General features: G+C 34.9%; 1 protein-coding gene across 5 annotated transcripts in view; it reads left to right on the plus strand.

Annotated features, from left to right (window-relative positions):
* Positions 1–10,507: 10,507 nt before the first annotated feature.
* The window catches only part of VPS13B (vacuolar protein sorting 13 homolog B), a 319,343-nt gene continuing 305,357 nt past the window's right edge, over positions 10,508–24,493 (plus strand). For 2 of the 5 annotated variants that reach the window (XM_026690439.2, XM_026690425.2), the window contains exons 1-3: positions 10,508–10,943; positions 11,944–12,111; positions 14,038–14,181. In XM_026690439.2, the coding sequence (XP_026546224.2) occupies positions 11,965–12,111; positions 14,038–14,181 (291 nt within the window). In that variant the 5' untranslated portion in view covers positions 10,508–10,943; positions 11,944–11,964. Of the gene's footprint in view, positions 10,951–11,943; positions 12,112–14,037; positions 14,182–24,493 lie in introns of all 5 variants that reach the window. The other 3 variants (XM_087962041.1, XM_087962042.1, XM_087962043.1) reach the window with 2 other exon arrangements.

Below are 24,493 nucleotides of genomic sequence, written 5' to 3' on the forward strand. Positions count from 1 at the left end.
TGTTCCTAATAGTGACTGAATTATCACAATGGTTAAACAGCCAGTAAAAAAAAATTAATGGTTCTTCCACGGCTAGAAATTTCTTTTAAACAGAAGTAACTTAGAAAATGAATGCTTGAGATTGGAGTCCCAACATATAAGGGATTGTGTCAAGTTAGAAAAAAACTATCAAAGAAATGAGTCCTGGAAACACAGCAAGCTAAATGAAAGAGTTTTCCCAAGATCAGCAGTCCTACCAGATGCATGTCATCACAGGTCAACTCAGTCCAGGAGATACATAGATACATTCAGCTGCTAATTCTGGAATTGGAAAAACATCGTTTTCCCACTTGGAGTGGCCCCATTCATTCTCATGTAAAAGAAATTCCCATATGAAGATAGTCTTTCGTGGTTCTGCTGCTGCTGCTGCTGCTGCTATCAACTCACTAGAAGGAAGGTTGAAGTTTGGTTTGAGAGAATTCTCCCTAGTGATATTTGCCTTTGTCTTGACCCCATTTCTCTTCCCAGTCTGCCATAAACGTAACTTAATCTTACAATCAGAAAATCAGAATGACTAGCAAAACTGTTCCAAGCATTACAACAAAAGAGACTCTTTTCATTGAGTTTCATTTTCCACACAATGAAGAAAAATAAATCGGAAAATATTTTTTCTTATGATCGGAAACGTACTTAAGATCCCAAACAGAAGCAGTGAAGGAAAAGCAAGCAGGAATCTTACTTGCTACTAGTGTTAAACAAGAGTAATTCCCTGGCTGCCACACTTCATTGTATAGGGATTTTTGGAGTTTATTTTGTACGGAGACACAGGATTTATTGTCAAATTTTCTGGCTGCGTGCTGTGCAGGTTGCATGGGAAATCTGACTGAGGTGAGTAAATTATTGTGGTGCCTGTTTGGAATGTCATCCAGCTGCCAATTAGAATTATGCTTGTTTGCCTTTGGCTCAAAGTGTGAACGGAGCAGCTATACATTTCCGAAGTGTGAACATACATTTTTATATCTCACGCAAATGAATGCTTTTTTATATTCTTACCACTTCAGAGGGAGCATTTGTTACCTTTATTTACTCTTTGTGTGTGGTACAGAACGAGAACTTCGGCCTCCAACGTAACATGACTAACATGATATTAGATGAACAACACTTAATTTTGTTTTCATTAGATCTAAAGTGAGGCAAAGTTATACTGGTGTTTCAGCAAATCTCAGACAGCAAAAAGGAAGAATTTATTTTCCTCTTCTTGCTGTATGCCCTTATCTATATACAGTAAATAAAACTGGAATGATTTAAGAGTTCAGTGATGAAATAAGGTAAACTGAAACTTTAAAATAAAATAAAAAGTAGGTAGGGGAAGGAAAACAAAAAGTGAAACAAGAACCATCCCTACTGAATTCATGCAAGCAATGCTTGGATGATGAGAATAGTATCCTGCAGACATTTAAAAGATGTGAGAATAGGTGCCTTACTAATTTACAAAATGTTACACGATTTCATATGTCTGCATAAAGGCACATTTTCTTCGGAAGAACTTTCTATTTTAAGGCATCAATTTCTCATACACACCCTCCTTCTCATCTTCAGGCACGACCTCTTCTTTTATCAACAAACTGATGGCCGTGCAATTTATGATAGGTTGTGATGTGAAAGGAGCTATATAAAATTGAATTGCTTTTGGTGCTGATACGATTAGAATTTTTCCCAACTGGAGCTGCCAATAACTGACACTAAACTAATAAGTTACAAAGTACACCTCAAAGATGTCAGTCATCATTGGAGCTGTGCTTTGCTCGAGATAAACTATTTTAGAAAGCTAATTTGATTGAAGGGAGGCATTCTGAGACAGAATAACAGGGAAAAGCGGGTGAAAAAAGAGAAAGAGCAAAAGAAAGTAAGCAAATATTATACTAGTAGATGTAACTTAACTTTTCTTGTTCTAACATAGGGAGTTAATTGAGGCGTCCTTGGGGCTTTGGAAACTTAGCTGTTTTCTTGCAGGTGTTTGCAAGAAAACAACCAAGCTCAGAGCACCAAGGAGCTACAGATATTCTCCTTTATTGGTACTTAAATTTGGTGTTTTTGAAAGAAAGCCGTGTTTGTTCAATTCACTACATAGTTTCAACATGCAATACAGGAATTGATTTGTATTGATTTGACTTGACTTTCATAAAAATAATATGCCAAACTATAGAACAATAACTAAATCTAGACATAATTTATATTTTTTTTTTTTTGAAAATTTTATTTGGGTTTTCACAAAAACAAAATACAAATAAAACATCTTTTTTGAAAATAGCATGGTCCCAGGTTATCACTTCTTCATACAGACACAAAACTCAATTTCATGCTCATTTTTATATTCTATTCCATATCTTATTACTATTTTATATTTTCTACATAGTTTTTCCCCTCTTCTAATTTTCTCAACTTTGTTTTGATTATCTCAATTCAAATCATTATATTTATACTTTTGTCTGTCCTGTTACAATTTCACATTATCTTTTCTTATTAAACAAATTTTTCCCTGTAGTTACCCATTAGAGTATGACACCTTTATATCCTTTAATTTTATCCATTCAAGCTCTTATTTAAGCTTCAATGTATAGCTTTAAGATTATAGCATTCAATATAATACATAACATCCAATCGAATTCTGCTTGGTACATTCTTAAAATAGACACTATATTCTTAAAAAGAAAAAAATTATATATATATATATATGTAAATAAAACACATTCCATTCCAATTCAATTCTATCATTAATATGCATTAAAATCTTAACATCTTTAACATTTCTGGAGAGGAATATTTGTTTAACTAGTATAATTGAAATGCCAGGTATAAAAGCTAGAACTGGAGTTTAGAATCCAATTTTTCATCCATGTATGGAAGCAATTTTGTATCCAAAGTGTCAGAATTTGTTTGTGTTAGGTTCACAGCCTTGCAATTATGCCATATCTCAGGAATATGAGAGTTCTCCTTAAATTATTTTAGCTTAGAAGGCTAACCATGAACTTTCTCTTTGAACAAAATGGCTGCATTTATCAGCAGCAGGGCTCTAATCTGGCTTACGCTCCCTCTTCTGGCTGGCATGTAACTTTGCGATAGCAGAACCAAATGATTTTTAAAATTGGACTTGTACCTGTATTGTTTCATTTCACAAGGACATTTTAATGTTCATGTCTCTGTAGTGTTTGGAGGTACTTAGTTCAGAAACTGAAAGCTCAGAAAGGTTTGAAGACGAGTGTAGTAATACAGTTTATTATTTAGTGTATTTTACATTCCTTCTCCAAAGCTAATTTATACTAGTAAAGGGGTATAAAATGACAAATCTCAACTATAGAGAATTTATGACCAGATAGTAAAAATTTATCTGCATATTTTACATGTTTTGAGCTTCCTCTCTGAGATTTGTTTTGTTCCGTATTTAGTTGCATTTTACATTGTGATTGTTAGTTTCTGTATCTATATTATCAGTTGTTTGTTGTTAGTTTTTAAAATTATTATTGTGTGTTTACGGAATATGTTGCCCAGAATCACACTGAGTTGGGCAGCCTTATAAATCTTGATAAATATATATATGAATTTTTTTGAGTGGTGGTACTTACAAAGTTTACCCAACTTGGGGCTTATTAGAATTGGCTTGATCTATGATCTGCATAGTTTTGTATTATTGACAAACGATTTTTCCTATGTGTTTGTCTGCATTCTATATAACACATTTTCAAGTGAAATAACACCTATCTAAACATCCAAATCTAATAACCACTTTAAGGCTTAGCTTGATCTGTGAACTCAAATCACACAATTAAATGCATCCTATTTTAGAGATCTGCATTGTAAAAAAAATTAAAAGTTCCTCCTCTGCTTAGAAGGAAAAGAAAGTGAGCAAACTGTTAGTATCTGAAGTCCATTGAAAGAAGAAAAGGAAAGCACATCTGTTCTCTATTCTCCATTCTAGCAATGTCTGGAAACACACAGATTTAATTTCTCATTGCAGCTGGCCACAGGGAGGTCAATTTGAGTGTATTCATTCTCTGAAGATTCACTCTAGAATGTTTTGATTTCAGTCCCAGCCTCTAGCTGTCTTTTTCTTTCAGGCTAGTTTACAGAATGCATTTTATTCAATACCTTTTGGGTATTCAAGGGTGATTCTTGAATCCACTATAAAGCTGACTTCTGAGTTCCGCACAAAGAAATTTCATTTTCTGTTAGTTCACATGTGGTCTTTGCTTTCTGGAAGGATTGCCTTTAAGTTCTGTCCCATGTGACACTTCATGAATCATTGCCCACTTGATCTTAACTTCCTCGGCTTAACATTTAAATTTTCAAAATTTTCCATGGAATGTTATGAAGGCTCATCTGTGCTCCTGGAAAGGAAATCTCCAAGGCTATTGACAGGATGTTTTGGAAGATGCTGACTGGTCAATAGGTTGCATTCTTATTGCTCCACTTGTTCGGGGGAGGTTGGGCAGAAAGCCAAATAACTTCATGGTGCATATGTAAGCTCAGATTACATTGGTCCTTTGGGTTCAGTTACAGTTAGCATTTTGGACTCAAATTATCCATAGTAGATTCTGATTAATGAAGCTCTGAAAGTAGAATGACATATAGATAATTATAAGAATCATAATGTTTCTTCCTGGAGCATAATCAGCTAATTCCACTGCTTATATTCCCAAAATAGCAAAACATAAAAAATGGAAAAAGTTATAAAGAACATTTATAGAAACAGAAAGTTATAAAGAACATTTATAGAAACAGAAATTTTAAAAGAGTATATATAAAGAAGGGGAATGTTTAACGAGACAGACTTTATAGTACAGTGAATTCACTGGTACATAGATATGATAGAGACATGGATGGTTTGCAAGGATAGAAGTAATAATCATAGTAAATTATTTATAGTACAACATACTGTAGACCAGGGGTCGCCAACCTTTTGGACCTCAGGAACCACCAAACTCATAATTTTAGATCCCAGGGACCACTAACCGGTTCTGTGGGCATGGCCTAATTTGTGGGTGGTCATGTGACTGGCTGGGCATGGCTTGTATGTATAAATATTTTGTATAAATATTTATATAAATATTGATTTTTTTATAAAAAAGAGCAACTTTTACCCAAAATCAGGCAAAGCAGGTAGGCAAATTGAGTTGCTCACAGATTCATTCAGAAATCTTATCTATCTGCCATTGGCTAGCTCAGTCTGTCACACAAAATTTGCTTACAAGCAAACTCATAAAATTTGCTAGCACAAAATTAACTCACAACACACCATGCATGTAAATATTGATTTTTTTATTTCCAAAAAGAGCAACTTTTACCTAAAATCAGGCAAAGCAGGCAAATTGAGTTGCTCACAGAATCATTGAGTGATCTATCTATCTGCCATTGGCTAGCTCAGTCTCTCAAATTTGCTTGCCGTGAGTCTGCACTGAATTTACTTGCAAGCAAACCTTCAGTCCTAAGGGAGGTTCAGCTGTGCTTAGCTAGAAAGCAAGAAATCCAACCATTTGCTGCTTCCTAGCTAATCTAAATCTCCCGACACAGCAGAACAGATGATGGTCGGAAAAAGGAAAAATAGCAACTTAGCAGACAAATTTGCCGGGTAAGGAGTGAGTTGGCGGGGAGGGTTCTCACAAGGCCATGTGAGCAGCCTTGTGTTTCTGCGCAGCCTGGATTAATTGCTTTGGGGTGGTGGTGCTCTGGGGGTGAGATTTCTCTGCGGCCCACCAAAATTTTCTCATGGCCCACACTACTAACCAGAGCATACAAAACATTTGCTAGACCAATACTCGAATACAGTTCATCAGTCTGGAACCCACATTACGTATCTGATATTAGCACAATTGAGAAAGTCCAGAAATATTTCACAAGAAGAGTTCTCCACTCCTCTACTCGTTGTAGAATACCTTATGCCACCAGACTTGAAATTCTAGAACTAGAAAACCTTGAATTACGCCGTCTTCGGTCTGACTTAAGCATGGTATATAAAATCATACATTGCAATGTCCTACCTGTCAATGAATACTTCAGCTTCAACCATAACAACACAAGAGCACACAATAGATACAAACTCAAAGTAAACCGCACCAAACTTGATTGCAGGAAATACGACTTCAGCAATAGAGTGGTCAATGTCTGGAATACTCTACCCGACTCTGTAGTTTCTTCCCCAAACCCCAAAACTTTAACCTTAGACTGTCTACTATTGACCTCACCCCTTTCCTAAGAGGCCTGTAGGGGGCGTGCATAAGCGCACCAATGTGCCTACCGTCCCTGTCCTATTGTTTCTCTTATTCTTTTATTTTTCTTATATGTACCCATTTCATGTATTCACAACTATGTATACATTTATACTTATTATCTTGTAAACAATTGGCAAATCAAATAAATAAATAAATAAATAAATAAGCGAGGGGGCGTGCATAAGCGCACCAACGTGCCTACCGTCCCTGTCCTATTGTTTCTCTTATTCTTCTTTTATTTTTCTTATATGTACCCATTTCATGTATTCACAACTATGTATACACTTATACTTATTATCTTGTAAACAATTGGCAGTTGCCGACCGCTGCTGTAGACAGCATAGCAATCAACTTACAACAACTATAGATGGCACTAAGCACCATAATTTCCCAATTTTTCACAACAAAAATTCACTTTTAATCCATTTCTGGCAAACTGTCAGGATAAGTAAAAACCTAGTTTTTAGCATAGCTGTTATTTCACAAGATAGATGTTATTACAGAAAATCGCTGTTCCTGAGACCAAACCATTTTATCTTCCAGAATGAAATGATGCCTGCTTATTTTGTTTCAGGAAGAATATATTGCTTGGAGACTCCTGGAGATACCTAGAAGCCAAACTTAGAGCTTTATAAGTGACCAGAATTTTTAATTGCATCTACAAACCTATTGGGAGTCAATGTAAGATCTATTGCATTGGTGTTAATATGACTACAACTCTCACCCATCATTAAATGAGCTGCTGACATTTGGAATAATGTACAGTATAGCACAATGAAGTAATCTAGTTCTATAATGAAAAGCTACAGCTGTTGAGGTTCTGGAACAAAGGAGTAACATGATAGCAGTACAGGTAGTTCTTACTTAATGATCAATTGCTTAGTGACTGTTTAAAGTTACCACAGAACTTCCCCAAAAGACTTGGATTTGAAGTTTGGATGGCCAACCTTCCTTGTGGTCGCATAATTTCATTTTAAATGCTCAGCAACTGGTCTGTATTTAAAGATATTTGTAATCTTTTATGGTCATGTGATTGTGTACTGTCAAAAATCAGCATTTACTTTGAGTTTTTCACAAAAAAATGCCAGAACAGTGAGTTTGCTTAATAAGTTCAACATTTGATTTTGCTAATGGCAGCCAACTTCAATGGTTTTAAAAAGGGACAAGTGAGATTCACGGAGAATAAAATTATGAATGTAACATAGACTTTTGGAAAAGATGAGATTCCAAAACTCCCATCCATGATTCCAGATATTATATTGTCTATTCCTAGTTTATTATTTAGGATGTTGTGTGAACCCAACCATTATAACTTCTTCATGGGTAGGGGCATGTGAGAAGTCAGTCGATTTATAAATTGTTGAATAAGACAAATGATTTTTGAATTCCACTAATAATCTGCCACGAAATGTCTGTTGAAGGATAATTATGCTTCTTTGAAGTTACATTCTGAAATAGACTTTACCATGAAAAATAGCAAAATAGATTAGGAACCCAAATGCAAGTCATTTTGGAGATTTTTGTTAAGTGGTGGCGCTCTTGGTTCTATTATAACAATAACCAATCAAATAGTTATCCTGAATTATAAAAATGTAGAAAAAATATATTAATGAACAACACCACCTAATCTAAGCAATATTTTTTAAATGCTTACTATTAAGGTAAAGAAATAAGTTAGTTATCACTGTCCAGAGCCTCTCTTTGAAGGAGATGGATGGTTTACTAATATAAAATATAAATAAATTTAAACTGGGAAAATACTTCAGATTTAAACTCTTGCTTGATGCCAATTATAGTTCCTTCTAGCACATTTTGCTCTGGTGAAGAAATATGCTTAGTCTAACCCAATTTTCTCAGCCTCAGCAATTTTAAGATGTGTGGGTTTCAACTCCCAGAAAGCATGGAAGTTAAAGTCCACACATCTTAAAATTGCTGAGGCTTAGACATCTAACCTTAAAGATTTAAAATTTAGAAGTCAGGAAGTTCTTAATATTTATTGTTATAAAACTTCATTTGGGAGTTTTGTCAAATTAACATAATTTTTCTCTCTTCATTAGAAATGCCTTTGGAAAGTGTTTTGTTTTTCGCAACAAGTTTTTTTTAGACCTTGGTTGTTTGCATTTGAAATTTTTTTATTGTCTCTTCTTTGAGATACAAGGTCATAGAAAATCATATTTTATACAACACTGTAGGATGAAATGGTAAGGTAAAGGTAGCATTTTAACAAATATTTAGGCTGCATTCATATAACATCAAGCCAAACCATGACTTGCTTTGCATGGTAAGCCAAAACCAAAGATACTACATTTTGGTTAATCATGTTATATGAACCAATCCTTACATCTGAGATTATGGTATTTTCACACACCCTCACTCCTCCCCCATTACTGATGTCCAGTTAGGCTCTGCCCACAGAAAGCCACAATGACACAAAAATGACATCCGTTTAGAGGTGTCATACTGCCAAATACATATTGCACCCCAATGTCTGATGCAAGTAAGTATGTTGCAAGATTTTCATCATTGCACACATTTCACTATAGACTTTATTTCCCCCCCTGTGGATACACTGATTCAGATCAGCCTTCCTTGCCTTCATTTTCTCTAAAACTGGACAAAGTGGCAACAACAATATTTAGTTTACTTTATTGTCATTGCACCTTGTACAACGAAATTAAATGCCATTTTCAGTGTACATTATAACTATAAAAATAAAACAGAAACACATATCCTTCACATTCTATACAATTGAATTGAAAACCCCTGAATATTGCAATATACAGTAGAATTCAATAGAGTTACTGCCTATTTGTCCTTGTTTTTATTATCCTGTATCATCTGCCAGATGGTAATAGTTCAAAAAAAGGATGAGATGGAACTTTAAGAACGTTTTGAACTTTCTTAAGGCAGCAGGAGCTATAAAGCTTTTTCAAAGAGGAGAGAGGGCAACCAATGATCCTCTGGGCAATATTAACCCTCTGGAGTGCTTTCCTATCTGCCACTGTGCAATTGGCAAACCATACAGAGGTGCAGTAAGTTAAAATACTCTCTATGGTGCAGCGGTAGAAGGTCACCAGCAGTTTTTCATTCAGTTGTTGTTTCCCTAGAAGTCTCAGGTAGTATAATCTCTGCTGGACCCTTTTGACCAGTGCTGCAATATAAGTGCCCCAGGTCAGGTCCTCTTTTATAGTCAATGGGGCTTGAAATAAACAAGCGGTATAATGGCAACACCTGATGAAACGGCAGGATCTGCCACCTCCACCTTCTCCCCAAAGAAAACTGAGGAATCTTGAAAGCAGGATCTATTGCAAGTACAAGAATGGGAAAGAAATTCTAAATCAATGTATTTTAAAGTAGGCAACTTTAAGAGATGTGGACTTCAACTTCTAGAATTCCCCAGCCAGCATACATTGCCAACTTTGTCCAGTTTCTAAATAAAAGTAGTGCTTGTGACTTATTTCCCTTTGTGACTTTGGTTCTTTTAAACTTTATTTGACTCTAAGCTACAAACAGAGATGACAAGGGAATCCTGCAATCAGACCTAGCCCGTTCCTTCCGCAGGATGTGCCCCAGGGACTGTTTCTCTTGCTAAGTGTGTCGAACAGAATCGGGACAGCATCCTTCAGCAATGAGTCAAAACAAAAGCAAGCTAAATTGTCCACGTAGCTGTTACATTTGATGCCAATTGCAAAGGCAGTTAACACTTCAACAGCAGAGAAATCCTAGTCTCCTGCCATCTCTCCACGTCAAACATAGAAGCGAAGCTGTGGTTGGGTCAATGCTCCCGAGACCGACATCCACGTCGTCATTGGCCCTAATCCTCTGGGTCCTCACAAAACGTGGGACACACATTCAGTTATCGAGCCGGCGGTGCTTTAAAATGCAGGTCACCAGAAGAGGCGGAGGAGTCAGACCCGCTCATTTTTCCCTTTCCCTGGGTCCTGGTCCTCCCCCACCCCTCCCCGCGCATTGGATTCTCTTGCTCCATTGCAACCTTCATGAAGAATGCCGGAATCAGAAGCACCGCTAGGGAAGAAAAACTTGGCCTGTTCCTTCTCCGGGAAACCCTGCTCCAAACTCCGTGTATCGTCTGAACTTGGAACACACGCTGCAAACATAGAAAGCGAGGGGCTTCCCGCGCGACTTCTCGAGCTACGAGCGCAAGCGGCTCCCGCCCGCTTTCCCTCTTTTCGCCCTCCGGGATGCTTTCCGCCGGATGGTGTCACCGCGAAACTGTCCCTCAGACGGCGAGGGGCAGCTTTAAGGGGAACACCAGTTGTCGTGGAACCCGGAAGTGTCCCGGCGGGTTTGGAGAGCGCAGCCCCTTTGACCCTCGGCGGCGCCTTTCTGTTGGGCTGACCCTGAAAATGAGGGTCTCGGCGGCGGGTGGCCCGGAGCTCTGCGGTTTGTGAGGCGCCTGGGAAGAGCGGCTTTTGACCATGGAGGGCTGATGCGGAAACGGACTCGGCGGGCAGAAGAAGAGCCGGAGGCTGCTTGGGCAGAGACTTACTCAGGAGACAGATGTGAAGACGCCAAGCAGGAACACGCATCCGGACGCGTGTCAGGCTCGAAGTTCAACGGGAAAGAGGCGTGGGGTGAGGGGTCTCATCCCCAGAAATACAAAGCTGCAGTTTCTGGGACCTGCTTCGGGGGGCGACGCCGAATTTCGGGGTTCGCGTGGAAGCCAGTCCTTGAAAGGTACAAGGTGGTTTGCATGTTTTCTTCTGTGCACTGGGAACGTCTGAGAATATATTGCCGCTTTAATGAGGAATGTTCTGTTGTCGTGGACCGTAAAAATATAAATTATGGATGAAGTGTGGGTAGGTTTTGTTTCTTGACAAGCTGCGGTTAAGTGACTTGAAAGGTATTGCTAAGTCATGTTATGACATTGCGACAAGTGAAACAGACGATGCACATAGTGGAAACTTTTGTTTTGGACAGACACAACTGGGGCAGTAGTGTTACTGGTAAAGTTATATATTTTACAGTATTTCTTTAAATATTTGCTTTCTTGCATTCAGACAAGATTATGATCATTTATGTGTAGAATACACATTTATTCAAAATACATCAGTATTGATGCCCTATTGTATTTTGCACTTAAAGTCTACTTGTATTGTTGCCTAAGAGCAAACAGGTTACACAAAGTACTAACATTTAATTTGCTGCACATTTCACTCCAAGTTAAAGAGTTAAATCATTGACTGAGTTAAAAAACATAACCAAAATGCAGAAATTTAGTTTTGGCTTAACATGATGTGTGGAAGAAGACATCATGCTGGTTGCAATCCTTTTAATTTCAGCCTCATTTCCTAAAAGTCATTGTTTGATGGATATGATTGTGTATGTGTGGGTGTATGTATACACAAACACAGACATGCATGTAATGGAGGGGGGGTTCAAAGGGAAGGAGGTTTTGTTATAGTAAATATAGTTGTTGTGTGCTGGATATATACATATAATAGCAATATCTTTACTATCATTTAGCTGATAATAAAAGCCACAGATTTCCTTGGATTTACTTCTACTTTTTAATACCTACTTATATATTGCATTACATTTTCAGGTAAATATACATTGATTCAAAGTGTTCGAATACAGTATAGCATTTAAATCCATGAGCTTTTGTTTAATACTTGTGAACCATAGCTAATCCTAAATTATTATGTATACTAAAGTTATAATGTTTTCTTAAAAGGCTCTTGTGAATAAAGGCACAATGCTGGAATCCTATGTAACTCCAATTCTAATGAGTTATGTGAATCGTTATATCAAGAATTTGAAGCCCTCCGATTTACAGCTGTCACTCTGGGGAGGAGATGTAGTTCTCAGCAAACTTGAACTAAAACTTGATGTTCTTGAGCAGGTATGTTGTTATTGTAATTATTTTGATTAAATCTTAAATAAAACTTTATCCTAAACTAAGTTATTCTTAATTATAATAGTCTGAGAATATTATATTACAATATATATATTATATATAATAACTATATGATATAATTTAATATTTCAGGTGTCTTTGTTATGTTGATAAATACTGTACGTATCTAAATACATGCAATAATTTTGGAAGGATTTCAATTAAATTAAGCAAATTATCAAAATATTGAAATAGGCTTATAATATATGAATAAATAAGCTTTCTTTGATAATGTCAAATACTATGTAACTTTTAAAACCTAATTCTGTTAAAATATTCTAAATTAACATTTTGTACATTGAAGCTATATTGTAAAGTACTTTATTGTAAAGCAGGGGTCGCCAACCTTTTGGACCTCATGGACCACCAAACTCATAATTTTAAATCCCGCGGACCACTAATATGAATTTTGACTGACGGTGGCTTGCTAATGTCGGTGGAAAAGTCAGTCCCATAGTTCAGAGCTGCAGTAGTCACAGGACTACTGTCTACAAGAATACTGACTTTGGTTATCCTGGAGCAGCTGCTCCTTCACCCGGGTGCACCGGCCTGCCATGGACTGGAGGAGCTGCTCCAGAATGACCAAAGGGCCAGTCTTATGACTACTGCAGCCCTGGAATATGGGAGCGACTTTCCCACCAACGTCAGCAAGCCACCTCGGGCGGATTTCCCTCCCCTGCTGTTGGTCTTACCTTCCAGTTCCAGCTTGCGTGGCTCTACTCAAGATAAGGTTTGCGCTCAGCTGAAGGGGGAAGGACAGCAGGTGGGCGGGCCATGTGAGTGGCGCAGCCTTGTGTTGCCTCACAGCCTGGATTAAGTGTTTTGGGGGGGACATTACTCTGCGGACCATCAAAATTTTCTCATGGACCACCAGTGGTTCCCGGCCCATCGGTTGGTGACCACTACTGTAAAGTACTTTAGCTACTAACATTTATTTTTCATTGCTGATTTGAACTGGTTATTGTTAAAACTTACATTTGAATCAATGGTGGTTATCAAGCAATTTGCTATAAATTCAGAAGTTTTCATAAGTCAGCAAGAACAGCATAAACATCTCACATAATATATTGTAGATTAAAATTGCAATTACAAATATAACTTATTGTCTGGGTTGTCAGCTTTAATTGCTGGGTTATATTTACTATTTCATGTTTAATTATTAATACTGAGAAATGGTAGTTCTTCAGTTGTTTTAGTAAATGTATTTTCTTCTTTGGCATACACATACATTTTGCTTTATCAGTATATCTTATACTTCTGAGAATTTAGCTCTCATGTAGAAATCTCATTTCTCATAGGGACGATATCAATAAGACAGAAATGGTGCTTTTCTATGTCTTTATTTAGGCTCTCAGTCCAGCAAAGAATGCAGATCCATAGATATATGAATTTATGCTTTAGAGCAAATATCATATATTGAGAGATGAGTTGTGGTTTGTAGTTCCTTGTGCCTACGTAGAATGTCTAACATATTATTCTAAAATTCTTGAAAGATTACATTAAATGGGATTATTTTCTGAAAGATTCTGTAAGTATTTTAATAGCCATTCATCAGCAAAATCATGGTAGCTGTTCATAATTAATATATTTCATATTTTGTAAGCTATTTATTTTTACTGTCAAATCTTCAAGTTTCAATTATAAAATCGAAACGATCAGTGGAATTGTGAATTCTCTGGAATCCTGTTCTTTATTTTGAATGGGAAAACATATTGTAGCAAATTATTTGGCATGTGCGAATATTGTTAGCTGTTAAAAAAGAAATAAGCTGAACTAAGTTTTGATAATTGTAAGTAGGTGTTCAAGCAACTCATTTCATTTAAATTAGTTTGTAATAGCTAACTCAGTCATCTCATGTACTTTATTTTCAAGGAGCTGAAATTGCCGTTTACCTTTTTAAGTGGACACATTCATGAACTGCGTATTCATGTACCATGGACAAAACTTGGTTCAGAACCAGTCGTGATTACAATCAATACAATGGAGTGCATCTTGAAGTTAAAGGACGGAGTTCAGGTAATAACTGGCAAGCCTAAATAAAATAAGACAGTGTGAACTGAGTCATATAACATCTTAACATTGTTAGTTGTTATTAAAAGTATTTTGTGTTAATGTTATGTGTAGAATTTTAGAAAACGCTTTATAATTTTTGTGAAATTATGATTGAAAGTTCAGGGAAATTATGTTTTCCCTCAAAGCTGTTGATACCTCTTTTTTGCTGAACTGGAGATAGGTTGGGGATTGAGGATGACATGACCAGTCTAATTCTTTCAGTTTTAACCAGCAAGTGCTCTGGATCTCTTTATTTGTTAGGAAAATATACAGAAGTAGCATCTTTGATTTAATATCATTTGATCCTTTTGTACCATTGCTTGAATTCCATGTAAATCTTCTTGACTTGGAATTTATAGTCTAGTAACTGGATATTCTGATTTGATGTTGAACATAATGGTTAGGAAGCATGTGAAACTTGAGTTGTCAAGGTTTTCTTGGCAAACACCACAATTGGAAATGTCACAAGCAGAGATTTAAGGATTCAAATGTTGATAAGTTTATTGCAAAACTGTATTCATTATGAAAGAATTTCAGCAATTGCTATATGTCAGATTAAGCTCTACTTATAGTGAAATCAAGTTTCAAATTCCTGAACCATTTTTCCTGAATGCTCCAAATGAGATCATGTGACCACAAGGTGGGGGGATAGGGCTAAGTGACCAGTCACAAGTCAAGGATACCAGCACTTAATTTTCCAGATTTGCTGCTCCTGGTCCAAAGTTTGCTTAAGGAGCATATTCTGAATCATCTTCTGGTTCCCTGCCTACATGCATCATATTTGCAGAAACTGAAGGGAGTAAATTAATGAAAAATGTCTTTGTGAAACTAACTAAATGGAATTTACTGCCCTAAAATTTGCTAAAGGCAAACTGCTTTTATAAGATTTTTCTTTAATTTATCAATTATACCTCTATTACTGGTTGGCCTCTACAGCTTGTTGGCCAAAGAATCAGTTTTCACATTTGAACAATACGTTTCAGTGTGGTATAAAACTTAAATCCATCTAGGGCTAAAAAGGCCATAACTTTCATGCTTTGTTATGATCCAGCAGCTGGCCACCATTGGGAACAGAAAAAAGAACGAAGTTTGATCTTGTTCTGTCCTGCTACATATTTTGTAATATTCTAAATCGGGTGTCAAACTCAAGGCCTGGGGACCGGATACAGCCTATGGAGTGCTTAGATCTGGCCCTGGAAATAGCGAAGGACCGGCCCACGGTGCCTCTGCCAAGAAAATGGAGCTCGTGAGGGCTACATGCGCCCCCCCCAAGCTCCGTTTTTGCTGGCAGAGGGTTGCAAGAGACCATCAGAGCCGAAAACAGAGCTCGGGAGCCTGTTTTGCTGGCAGAACACTCAGGCCACCACAGGTGCTTCCGACACAAGTGACGTCATGCCCCCCCAACCCCCCACAAGGTCAAACACAACCCTGATGCGGCTCTCAATGAAATCAAGTTTGACACCCCATGTGTTAGACTTTTTCTGTTTCCTTTAAACAGAGGAACCTGGAGTCTATATGTGGTATAATTACAGGTAAGGGATTTATGTATGTATGAACCCTCTTTGTGGAAGGCTGCCTTAGCATCTCTCTCAACAAAACTCTAGGGTGTCCATAAAAGATGCATTGGTTTTGTTGCCAACAGCATTTTCTGATTTGGAAAATATTTTGTTGCTGTCCTCTATGCCAGATAGGTGTATCTCAGGAATCTCTGTTACCATGTTAATAAAAGAGAGACTTATTATCCAATCTTAATGTTCCCCTTGGTTATTTAATAAATTTATGGATAAACATATAAAGCGAGCTTGTATTGACTAATGAGTTTTATTAATTGGCTTGTATTGACTAATGAGTTTTGACTAATGATAATTTGTTAATTATGAATGCATGTGTACTTTTATATGCAGATGAATTTTGGTTTGGCTAAGGACCCAAATTATAACAAATGTTACCATAGACAGATCGTATGATGCAATGAATGGATGTGAAAATTAATATTTTAAAGAGAGAAACGGTTGGTTTGATAGGGAAGAAGGATTGCAAATTATACCTAAATAGCAAAAAAACTGGAGGAAGTAGATTTTGTATGCCTGGGTAGAAAGTTCATTAAATGTAAGAAAATGAATATAGACATTATATCTACAAATGCAGATTGGAGAGTAGTGTGAAGAAATAATATTAAGAGAAGCAGAAATAACAAAAAAGACGCATAAGAGTATGCTTTTGTACTGTTGGTTATTTATTTGGCTACACAATTTGCACATTGTAACTCTGGTTGTTAAAGCAGGATTAAAACCAAAACCCCTAATCAAAAAGATAAAGACAACAAGAAGAAAAGCATAACATAAACAAGTCACAGTCATTCAATTTCCAGCCTTTACAATAGCCTGGATCATTGCCTGGGGGGAAGCCATGTCTTCAAGGTCTTACTGGAGGCAACAGGATTGGGGCCATCTGAATCTTGTTGGGTAATGAATGCTGTTCCAAAGCATGAATGTTACAACAGAGAAGACACACCTTTTAAGTTCCATCAGATAAGAATATTTCATACCATCTCATACAATGATAATGTCTCTTGCAGGTATATGGTCCTACAAGTAACTTGGCCCTGGCCATAGGTGATAATTGGCACCATGTTATATAGGAGCAATAGTTGGAGATGACAGAAGAAATGTAAAAATAAATTGAATTCAATGGGAATAAGTTACTTAAATTGTGTGTGGTAAAACAAGAAGAGTTAAGGTCAAGGAAGAATGGGTGTGTAATGAACATGAATTGAATACAGTTGACTTATCAATAAGAAAGGGGTTGAGAAGATTTGGTCATACAAAGACAATAAATGAGGTTTGAATTATTAAGTTATAATGAAAGGTTAAGAAGAAAGGAAATAATGAAAAATACAGCTGGAAAGAGGTTAAAGAAGATTAAATAATGGCAGGCAATATATGAAGTGGAATATGAAGTGATGGAAGCAAAATGTACAACCAAAGAGAATAGAGTGATGGACATGTATGTATATAGTTTCTTACAAATATATTTTGTTCTTTCTCTTTTAGATGATTTATATTTATTTGTCACTTGTAGGGATGTTATTTAAGCATTGGCTCCCGAGAGTGATAACCTATATTTTAAGCCTATTTATTTTCCTTCAATAATCATTCTTGTTACATTTCTATGATCATCTTGTAAAATGTACAAGAGAACCTAAGCTCTGTATAGAATGCCTTGCAATATAATCTATGTTTATTGAAAAATAAGGATTTTCTCAAGATAAAGAATGCAGAAGTGCATCGTTACTCTTCTTAATATAATGTTGCTTATTTTTGTATATTTGTATTTTTAAAATATATACTATAATGAAAACCTTGTTTTTTTAAAGAAGCCTGGTCCTAGTTATGCCACCCATGTATTACTTTATATTTTTTAAAAATAAAACATCCAGAACACTAAGTATTTTTTTTACGGTGCTAAGGTAGAAGTTTTGAGGCCAGATGTCCCATAAGAAACACATTTTAGAAGCAGCAAATTACAACTAATTATAGAAGCTGCAGAAACAGATTTGTAACACATGACACTGTGCAACCCAGAACTAATATTTGATATTGGACCATGCAGATGGCTACTGCTGGAATGATCAGGTTTCCTGCTTGCGTGGTATTTGAAACTTGAATTTTGTGGGGCATATAGCAAAAGGTCAAATGTCACAAATGTAAAGCACTCTCAAAACAAGTATTTGTTACAGATGTTTAAGAATCTATGGCAAGAAAGGCATTTTGAAAATTACAACTGACATTTGGACAAATTATTCCATAGCATGCAGACCCGTGGAGAGTAACATTGGACTTGTGCCAATGATAGGATTTATCTTTGCTTTCATTTATATTTTTTGCAATCATTTCTTCTTTTCTTTTCATTTCTATTTAGAAGTTTAAGGAATTTAGGTAATTAGCTTCCAACCTTTCTCTCTAAACTGCTCCATATATATCTTTAAGAGCTTATTTCTTTTGATATCCTATTAATACTGTAGAAGATGATACGTTTTAAAGTAATTTGTACATTTAGGTGATATATAGCTCCTTGTCCTGACAGAATATGCCATCTGATCAAATCTGTATTGATGTTAGTTATTGTAGATTATATGATTAGTTTTTTAATCTATAAACTGTTACATTTTTTAAATCCTTGTATTTTATCTTGGTTACTAATATTGCGCTGAGAAACAAATTGAAAATAGTAGATTTTGCAAAAGTAGGATGAATATATTTATAAATTGCTTTTTGTATATGTATAGTTTCTCATTATACAATGTGACAATTTTATAATAGGCAATTATTAAAGATTAAAAGGAAAAAAAGCCTTCACTTTAAATCCAATCAAAATAATGCCATAATCCATCAAGTGGCTGAAAAAAAAGCCCATCTTCCTATGTCCATCAATTTCTGTTACTAAGAGGACATGTATCAAATATAAGTACACTTTAAAAGGAATTGCTTGGAGACAGAATAACAATATATACAGTCACAAATAAAAACTTTTTAACTATTTCCATTTTGAATTGTGTGTTTCAGAAAAGAATATTGACGAATTGAAATAAATCTTTAAAATAAAAGTTATATATAATTTGATACATCTTTTGGTTAAAAGCTTACAGTAATTTCCTGCTTATATACCTTGTTGGCCAAAATATGGATATGTAAGAATGAATAATATAAAGAATGCCACCTGGTGGGATGCAGAAAGTAAGTCTTTTCTGCCCTTGGCTCTTGTAGCATTTTACAAGGCCCTGCATATGTCTCCAATATTTCCATTATTGTGAGAATTATTTAGTGCTATTTATTTTATTTTACTCTATCCAATAATCAAAATTTTCTGAATGAATGACAAAAAAACATTAATTCTTTAAAGAACATTTAAAAAGCAGGAACAAGTAAATTGTAAAAACAGTACCTATGTTTTCTATTTCTAGGTACGCACAGAACTTGTAAGCCAGTAAACTTAAAATTTGAAGATAACAATGATCAAAACATAATAACTGGAGAATGTTTTCAGATGAAAGAAAAGGATTACTCAGACATGTATCAAGAATGTGTAAAACATTCTATAGAAGAAAAAGATTGTCTTTTAGAGTAGATTTACAGTAGACAACTAAAAGTGGCATAAAATATGATCCAAGAAAAGAAAAACAAACAAAATCAACAGCAGAAACCAAACAAAATTAAACGAGGAAAAAGGGGGAAAAAAAGCCTAATTCAAAGTATAATTATATGTTTAGGTCTTTAGAAACAAAATTTGAAACACATGTGAAAATTAAATTTTTCAGGAATGTGACTTCACTTTTAAAAGTGAGGAAATTACATATCTTAAGAGCAGCATGAAAGCAGATAAAAGAAAGCCTTCTGGACTTTTGGAACAATATATTTTGGTTATGTTAATTTTTAAACAAGTCTTATGCCTTATCATATTTGGCATGATCTGATTTAAATTACTTGTTTAGCCTAGTAAACAAAGATTGTACTGCTATGATACCTGTACTAATAGCAATGTAGTCATGTGTATACTGTAAATATCTTTTTTTTAATGTGTGGCAATTACAAGAGGAATTTTGAAGTCAATTATTCTGTTTTTATCTTTTTATTATGTTAAAAATATGGTGAACTAAAAATTCAATTTTTAAAAATTTTATTAGTTTTTAAAAACAAACATAAACAAACAAAACATAAAAACATCAAGCTATCTTCCATAGGTGTACAGTGTGCCGGTTGGTTTACAAATTGTTTTGTGCTTCCATTTCGTAGTCTTCAATTACAATTACATTACATATAATCTCATATTGTCAATCAAAAATTAAATACCTTAGTATCATTATTAATCAATCATTTCACTATACTTTTATTTATTCATGTTTTACAAGATAACCATAATTTACTTAATTTATTTTATAACAGTTCATATTATCATCCCAAATCTATCCTAAAATCATTTTGTAGATATAATAAGAAAGAAGTACATCTTTATATATTTATTATTTTCTAAAAATCTACATATTTCATTACTGTACTTTATTGTCTAACCATTGATAGAAAAGATCCCAAATTTTATAAAATTGTTTATCCTCTTGTTCTCTAATTTCAAATGTCAATCTACTCATTTCAGCACATTTCAATATTTTTTTAATGATTTCCTCCTGTGATGGTATTTTCTCATTTTTCCAGTTTTTAGCAAATACAATCCTAGCCGCTGTTAATACATTTACAAGTATTTCAAGTCTTTACTATATATTTCAGGTAAAATTCCCAATAAAAATATCTCTGGCTTCAAGTCTATATGTTTTTTCGTCATTTTTTCCAACCACATGTGGATTTTAGTCCAGTATTTTTTAGCATCCACACAAGTCCACCACATATGGTAATATGAGCCAGGTGTCTGATGACATTTCCAACATTTTTCGGATTTATTCTTGAACATTCTTGCTATTCTTGTTGGGGGAAAATGCCACCTGTAAAACATCTTATACAAATTTTCTTTATATGCTGTTGACATTGTCATTTTATAATTTTGAGACCACAATTTTTACCATTTCTCTAAATCAATCCCATATCCAAAATTCTTCCCCCAAGCAATCATAGTTTCTTTAACTTGTTCTTCTTCTAGTTTAATTTCTAATAGATATCCATACAATTTTTTAATCACCTTTTCATCAGTACCTGTCAAAATCTTATCTAAGTCGGTCAGTTTATCATAGAAACCTTCTGTTTTAGAATCTTTATCATACCTTGAATGTATTTGCGCATATGAAAACCAATTCATCTTTATACCTTGTTCCTCTAGTTTTTGCATAGATTTAAGTTCACCCTTTTCATTCAGTATTTTACCATAACTAACTGTTTGTTCCTTTTTGTATATTATAGGATACGAGAATGCTTCAATAGTCGATAACCAGACTGGAATTTTCAAATAACATTGTCTTTTAATCTTCTCCCAGTTTAACCACAGAGACTCCCGTATATAATGTCTTCTAAAATACCCCTGTGTTTTAGTTCCTTTATACCATAGAAAAGCATGCCACCCCAACAACAAATCATGTCCTTCTAATGTCAACAATCTAGCATTTCTTAGTGTTATCCATTCCTTAACCCACATCAGATTTGTAGCTTGGTAGTACAATTCCCAATTAGGCAAACCAAATCCTCCTCTTATTCTAGCATCTTGCAAAAGTTTTAACTTTATTCTCGCTTTCTTACCTTGCCATATATATTTCAACACAATTTTATTTAAATCTTCAAAGTAGTCTTTTCCAAGCCTAATTGGAATTGTTTGAAACAAATATAAAATTCTGGGTAATATATTCATCTTGATTGTTGAGATTCTCCCTATTAGTGAGAGTTGTAAGTTTTCCCATTTTGCCAAATCTAGCACTATCTGCTGTTTAAGTTTAATATAATTATTCTCTTTTAATGTACTACATCTTGCTGTCAAATATATCCCCAAGTACTTGATCTTATTCATGACTTGAATTTTCAATAGGTCTGCCAGTTCTTCCTTTTGTCTTAATAGCATATTCTTTGTCAAAATCTTTGTCGTATCTTTATTTATTTTCAAACCAGCCACCTTTCCATATGTCTCTATCTTTTCTATCAATTTTGATGCTGTTTCTAAAGGGTCTTCTAAAATGAAAACCAGATCATCCGCAAATGCTTGCAGCTTAAATTCTTCCTTTTTGATTTTCATTCCTTTTATATTCTTTTCATCTCTAATATTTCTGTTTAACACTTCCAAAGTTAACACAAACAACAAAGGTGATAGTGGGCACCCTTGTCTTGTTCCTTTTCTTATATTAATAGAGTCTGTCAGTTCTCCCTCTATCATTACCTTTGCCGTTTGCTTATAGTATATAGCTTCTATTGCTTGAATAAATTTTCTAGCAAAACCCATCTGTTCCAACAGTAATAACATGAATCGCCAATTCACATTATCAAATGCCTTCTGTGCATCTAGACATATCAGAGCCATTTGTTTTTCAGGATGTGCCTCGTAGTATTCCAAGGTGTCCAAGATTACTCTCATATTGTCTTTAATTTGTCTTTTTGGTAAAAATCCATTTTGATCAGGATGAATAAAATTATTTAAATATTTTTTAAGTCTTTCTGCCAATATTGAAGCAAAGATTTTGTAATCTGCATTTAGTAGAGAAATGGGTCTATAGTTCTTAATTTGTAATGGGTCGGCCTCCTCTTTTGGAATAAGTGTAATATAGGCTTCTGACCATGATTTAGGTATCTTCTTCTTTAACATAACTTCATTCATAACTTCTAGCAATGGAAGGCTCAGCGATTCTTGTAACGTTTTATAAAATTCTGCCGGAAGTCCATCTGGGCCTGATGCCTTTCCATTATTTTGCTTCTTGAGTGCTTCAGTTAACTCCATCATTGTTATATTGCTTTCTAACATTTTTTCAGTCTCTTTAGGTATCTGAGGTAAATTAGCATTCTGTAAGTGCTGCTTGACTCTTTCTTCATCAATATTCTCTTGCATATATAATTTCCCATAGAAGTCTCGAATGATTTCCTTCTTCTCTTTGCTACCATGGCAAACTTGGCCTTGGTCATCTATTAATTGCAATATTTTCCTTGATTCTTTCTCCTTTCTCAATTTGTATGCTAACCATCTACCTGGTTTGTTTGCATCTTCAAAGTAGTTCTGTTTAGCACCTTTAATTTTCTGTGCTAATTCTTCTTTTTCTATTTGACCCATTTTGTGTTTAATTATATCCATTTTTAGCTTGATGTCCTTTTTCTGTGGCATTTTCTGTAGCTCTTTTTCAAGTCTTTTATGCTCATCCTCTAGGGCCTTAGAGGCTAGCCTTTTCATAGTATTCCTTTTCCTTGTATAGTCTATTATCAAGCCTCTATCATATGCCTTCATTGTATCCCATACATTCTGAATTGATGTATCTTCTTTTTTGTTTTCTCTAAAGAAAAAGGCCAATTCTTTCTCCATCCACTGTGTGAAGTCTTTTTCCTTTAAAATAGTATTATTTAACATCCATCTAGATCTTCTTTTTTGTCCTTTCTATTTAATTGTCATTGGATTGTGATCTGCCCAAGTACTTGTTTCAATATTTATTTCTTGAATGTTAGACATTAATTCTGTTGACATCCATATCATATCTATTCTGGACCATGATAAGTGTCTATTTGAATAGAAGGTATATTGTTTAGTTTTAGCATTTCTTTCTCTCCATGTATCTTTTAAGTTTATTTCATCTACCATTCAAAAAAAAGATTTAGGGAGAGTCTTTCTGTTTTGCTTTGTTGTTTTCTGTGCTGTATAGTCCAATTTGTTGTCTACAATTCCATTAAAATCTCCCATCATAACTATATTAGCATAGTCCAGTTCAATTATTTTCATATGTAGTTTTTTGTAGAATTCTTCTTGTTTGTCATTCGGAGCATAAATTGCAATCAGGAGTGTTTTCATATTATTGTCCATTATTTCCACCATTAGTATTCTTCCATCATTATCAGTATAGATCAATTTTGCTGGGGTGGTCTCTTTAATATATAAAACCACTCATCTTTTCTTACAATGGGTCAAGGAAGTAAATATTTTCCCTAATTTTGGCTGTACCAACAATTGTTCATATTGTTTTTTAATATGTACTTCTTGTAGACAGATTATATCAAATTTTAATTTCTCCAATTTATGAAAGGTTTTCCTTCTTTTAACAGCTGAGTTAAGTCCATTTATATTAATTGTAATCATTTTTTTCTCTTCCATGGTTATATTTTATAGTTAGGTTTAGCAGCTCTTGTAGATCTTAATTCACGTTGTTCTTTGGCTTCCACCTTTCCACCTACCGCGCCTTCTTTTTCAGTCGCCATTTGGCAGTCCTCTTGGAATTCAATTAATGAAATCTCTTTTTCTGCCTCTTCCTCTTTCCTTCCAAAACATTCTGTATAAAATAATTCCGCTTTCTCAATTGAGTCAATTCTATGTCTCTGTTCTTGCCATGGGAACATTAAACCTTCTGGAATCCGCCATCTATAATTCACCTCTTTTTTAAGTAGCATTTTAGTCAGGAATCGGTATTCTCTTCTCATCTCTCTCACTCTTCTGGGTATTTGTTTCAAGACCACAATCTCCTTGTCTTTGTATTTCAATGTTTTCTCTTTTGCCACTTGCAATATTTGCGTTTTAATGGCTTTCTTTGTAAATCTAATGTGAACTTCTCTTGGTAAGCTATTTCTCATCGCATATCTTGTGAAAACTCGATAAACCT

Source organism: Notechis scutatus, chromosome 3 (genome assembly GCF_049901735.1).
Source record: "Notechis scutatus isolate UNSWTSFEM ecotype Mainland chromosome 3, rNotScu1.2, whole genome shotgun sequence".
NCBI lineage: Eukaryota > Metazoa > Chordata > Lepidosauria > Squamata > Elapidae > Notechis > Notechis scutatus.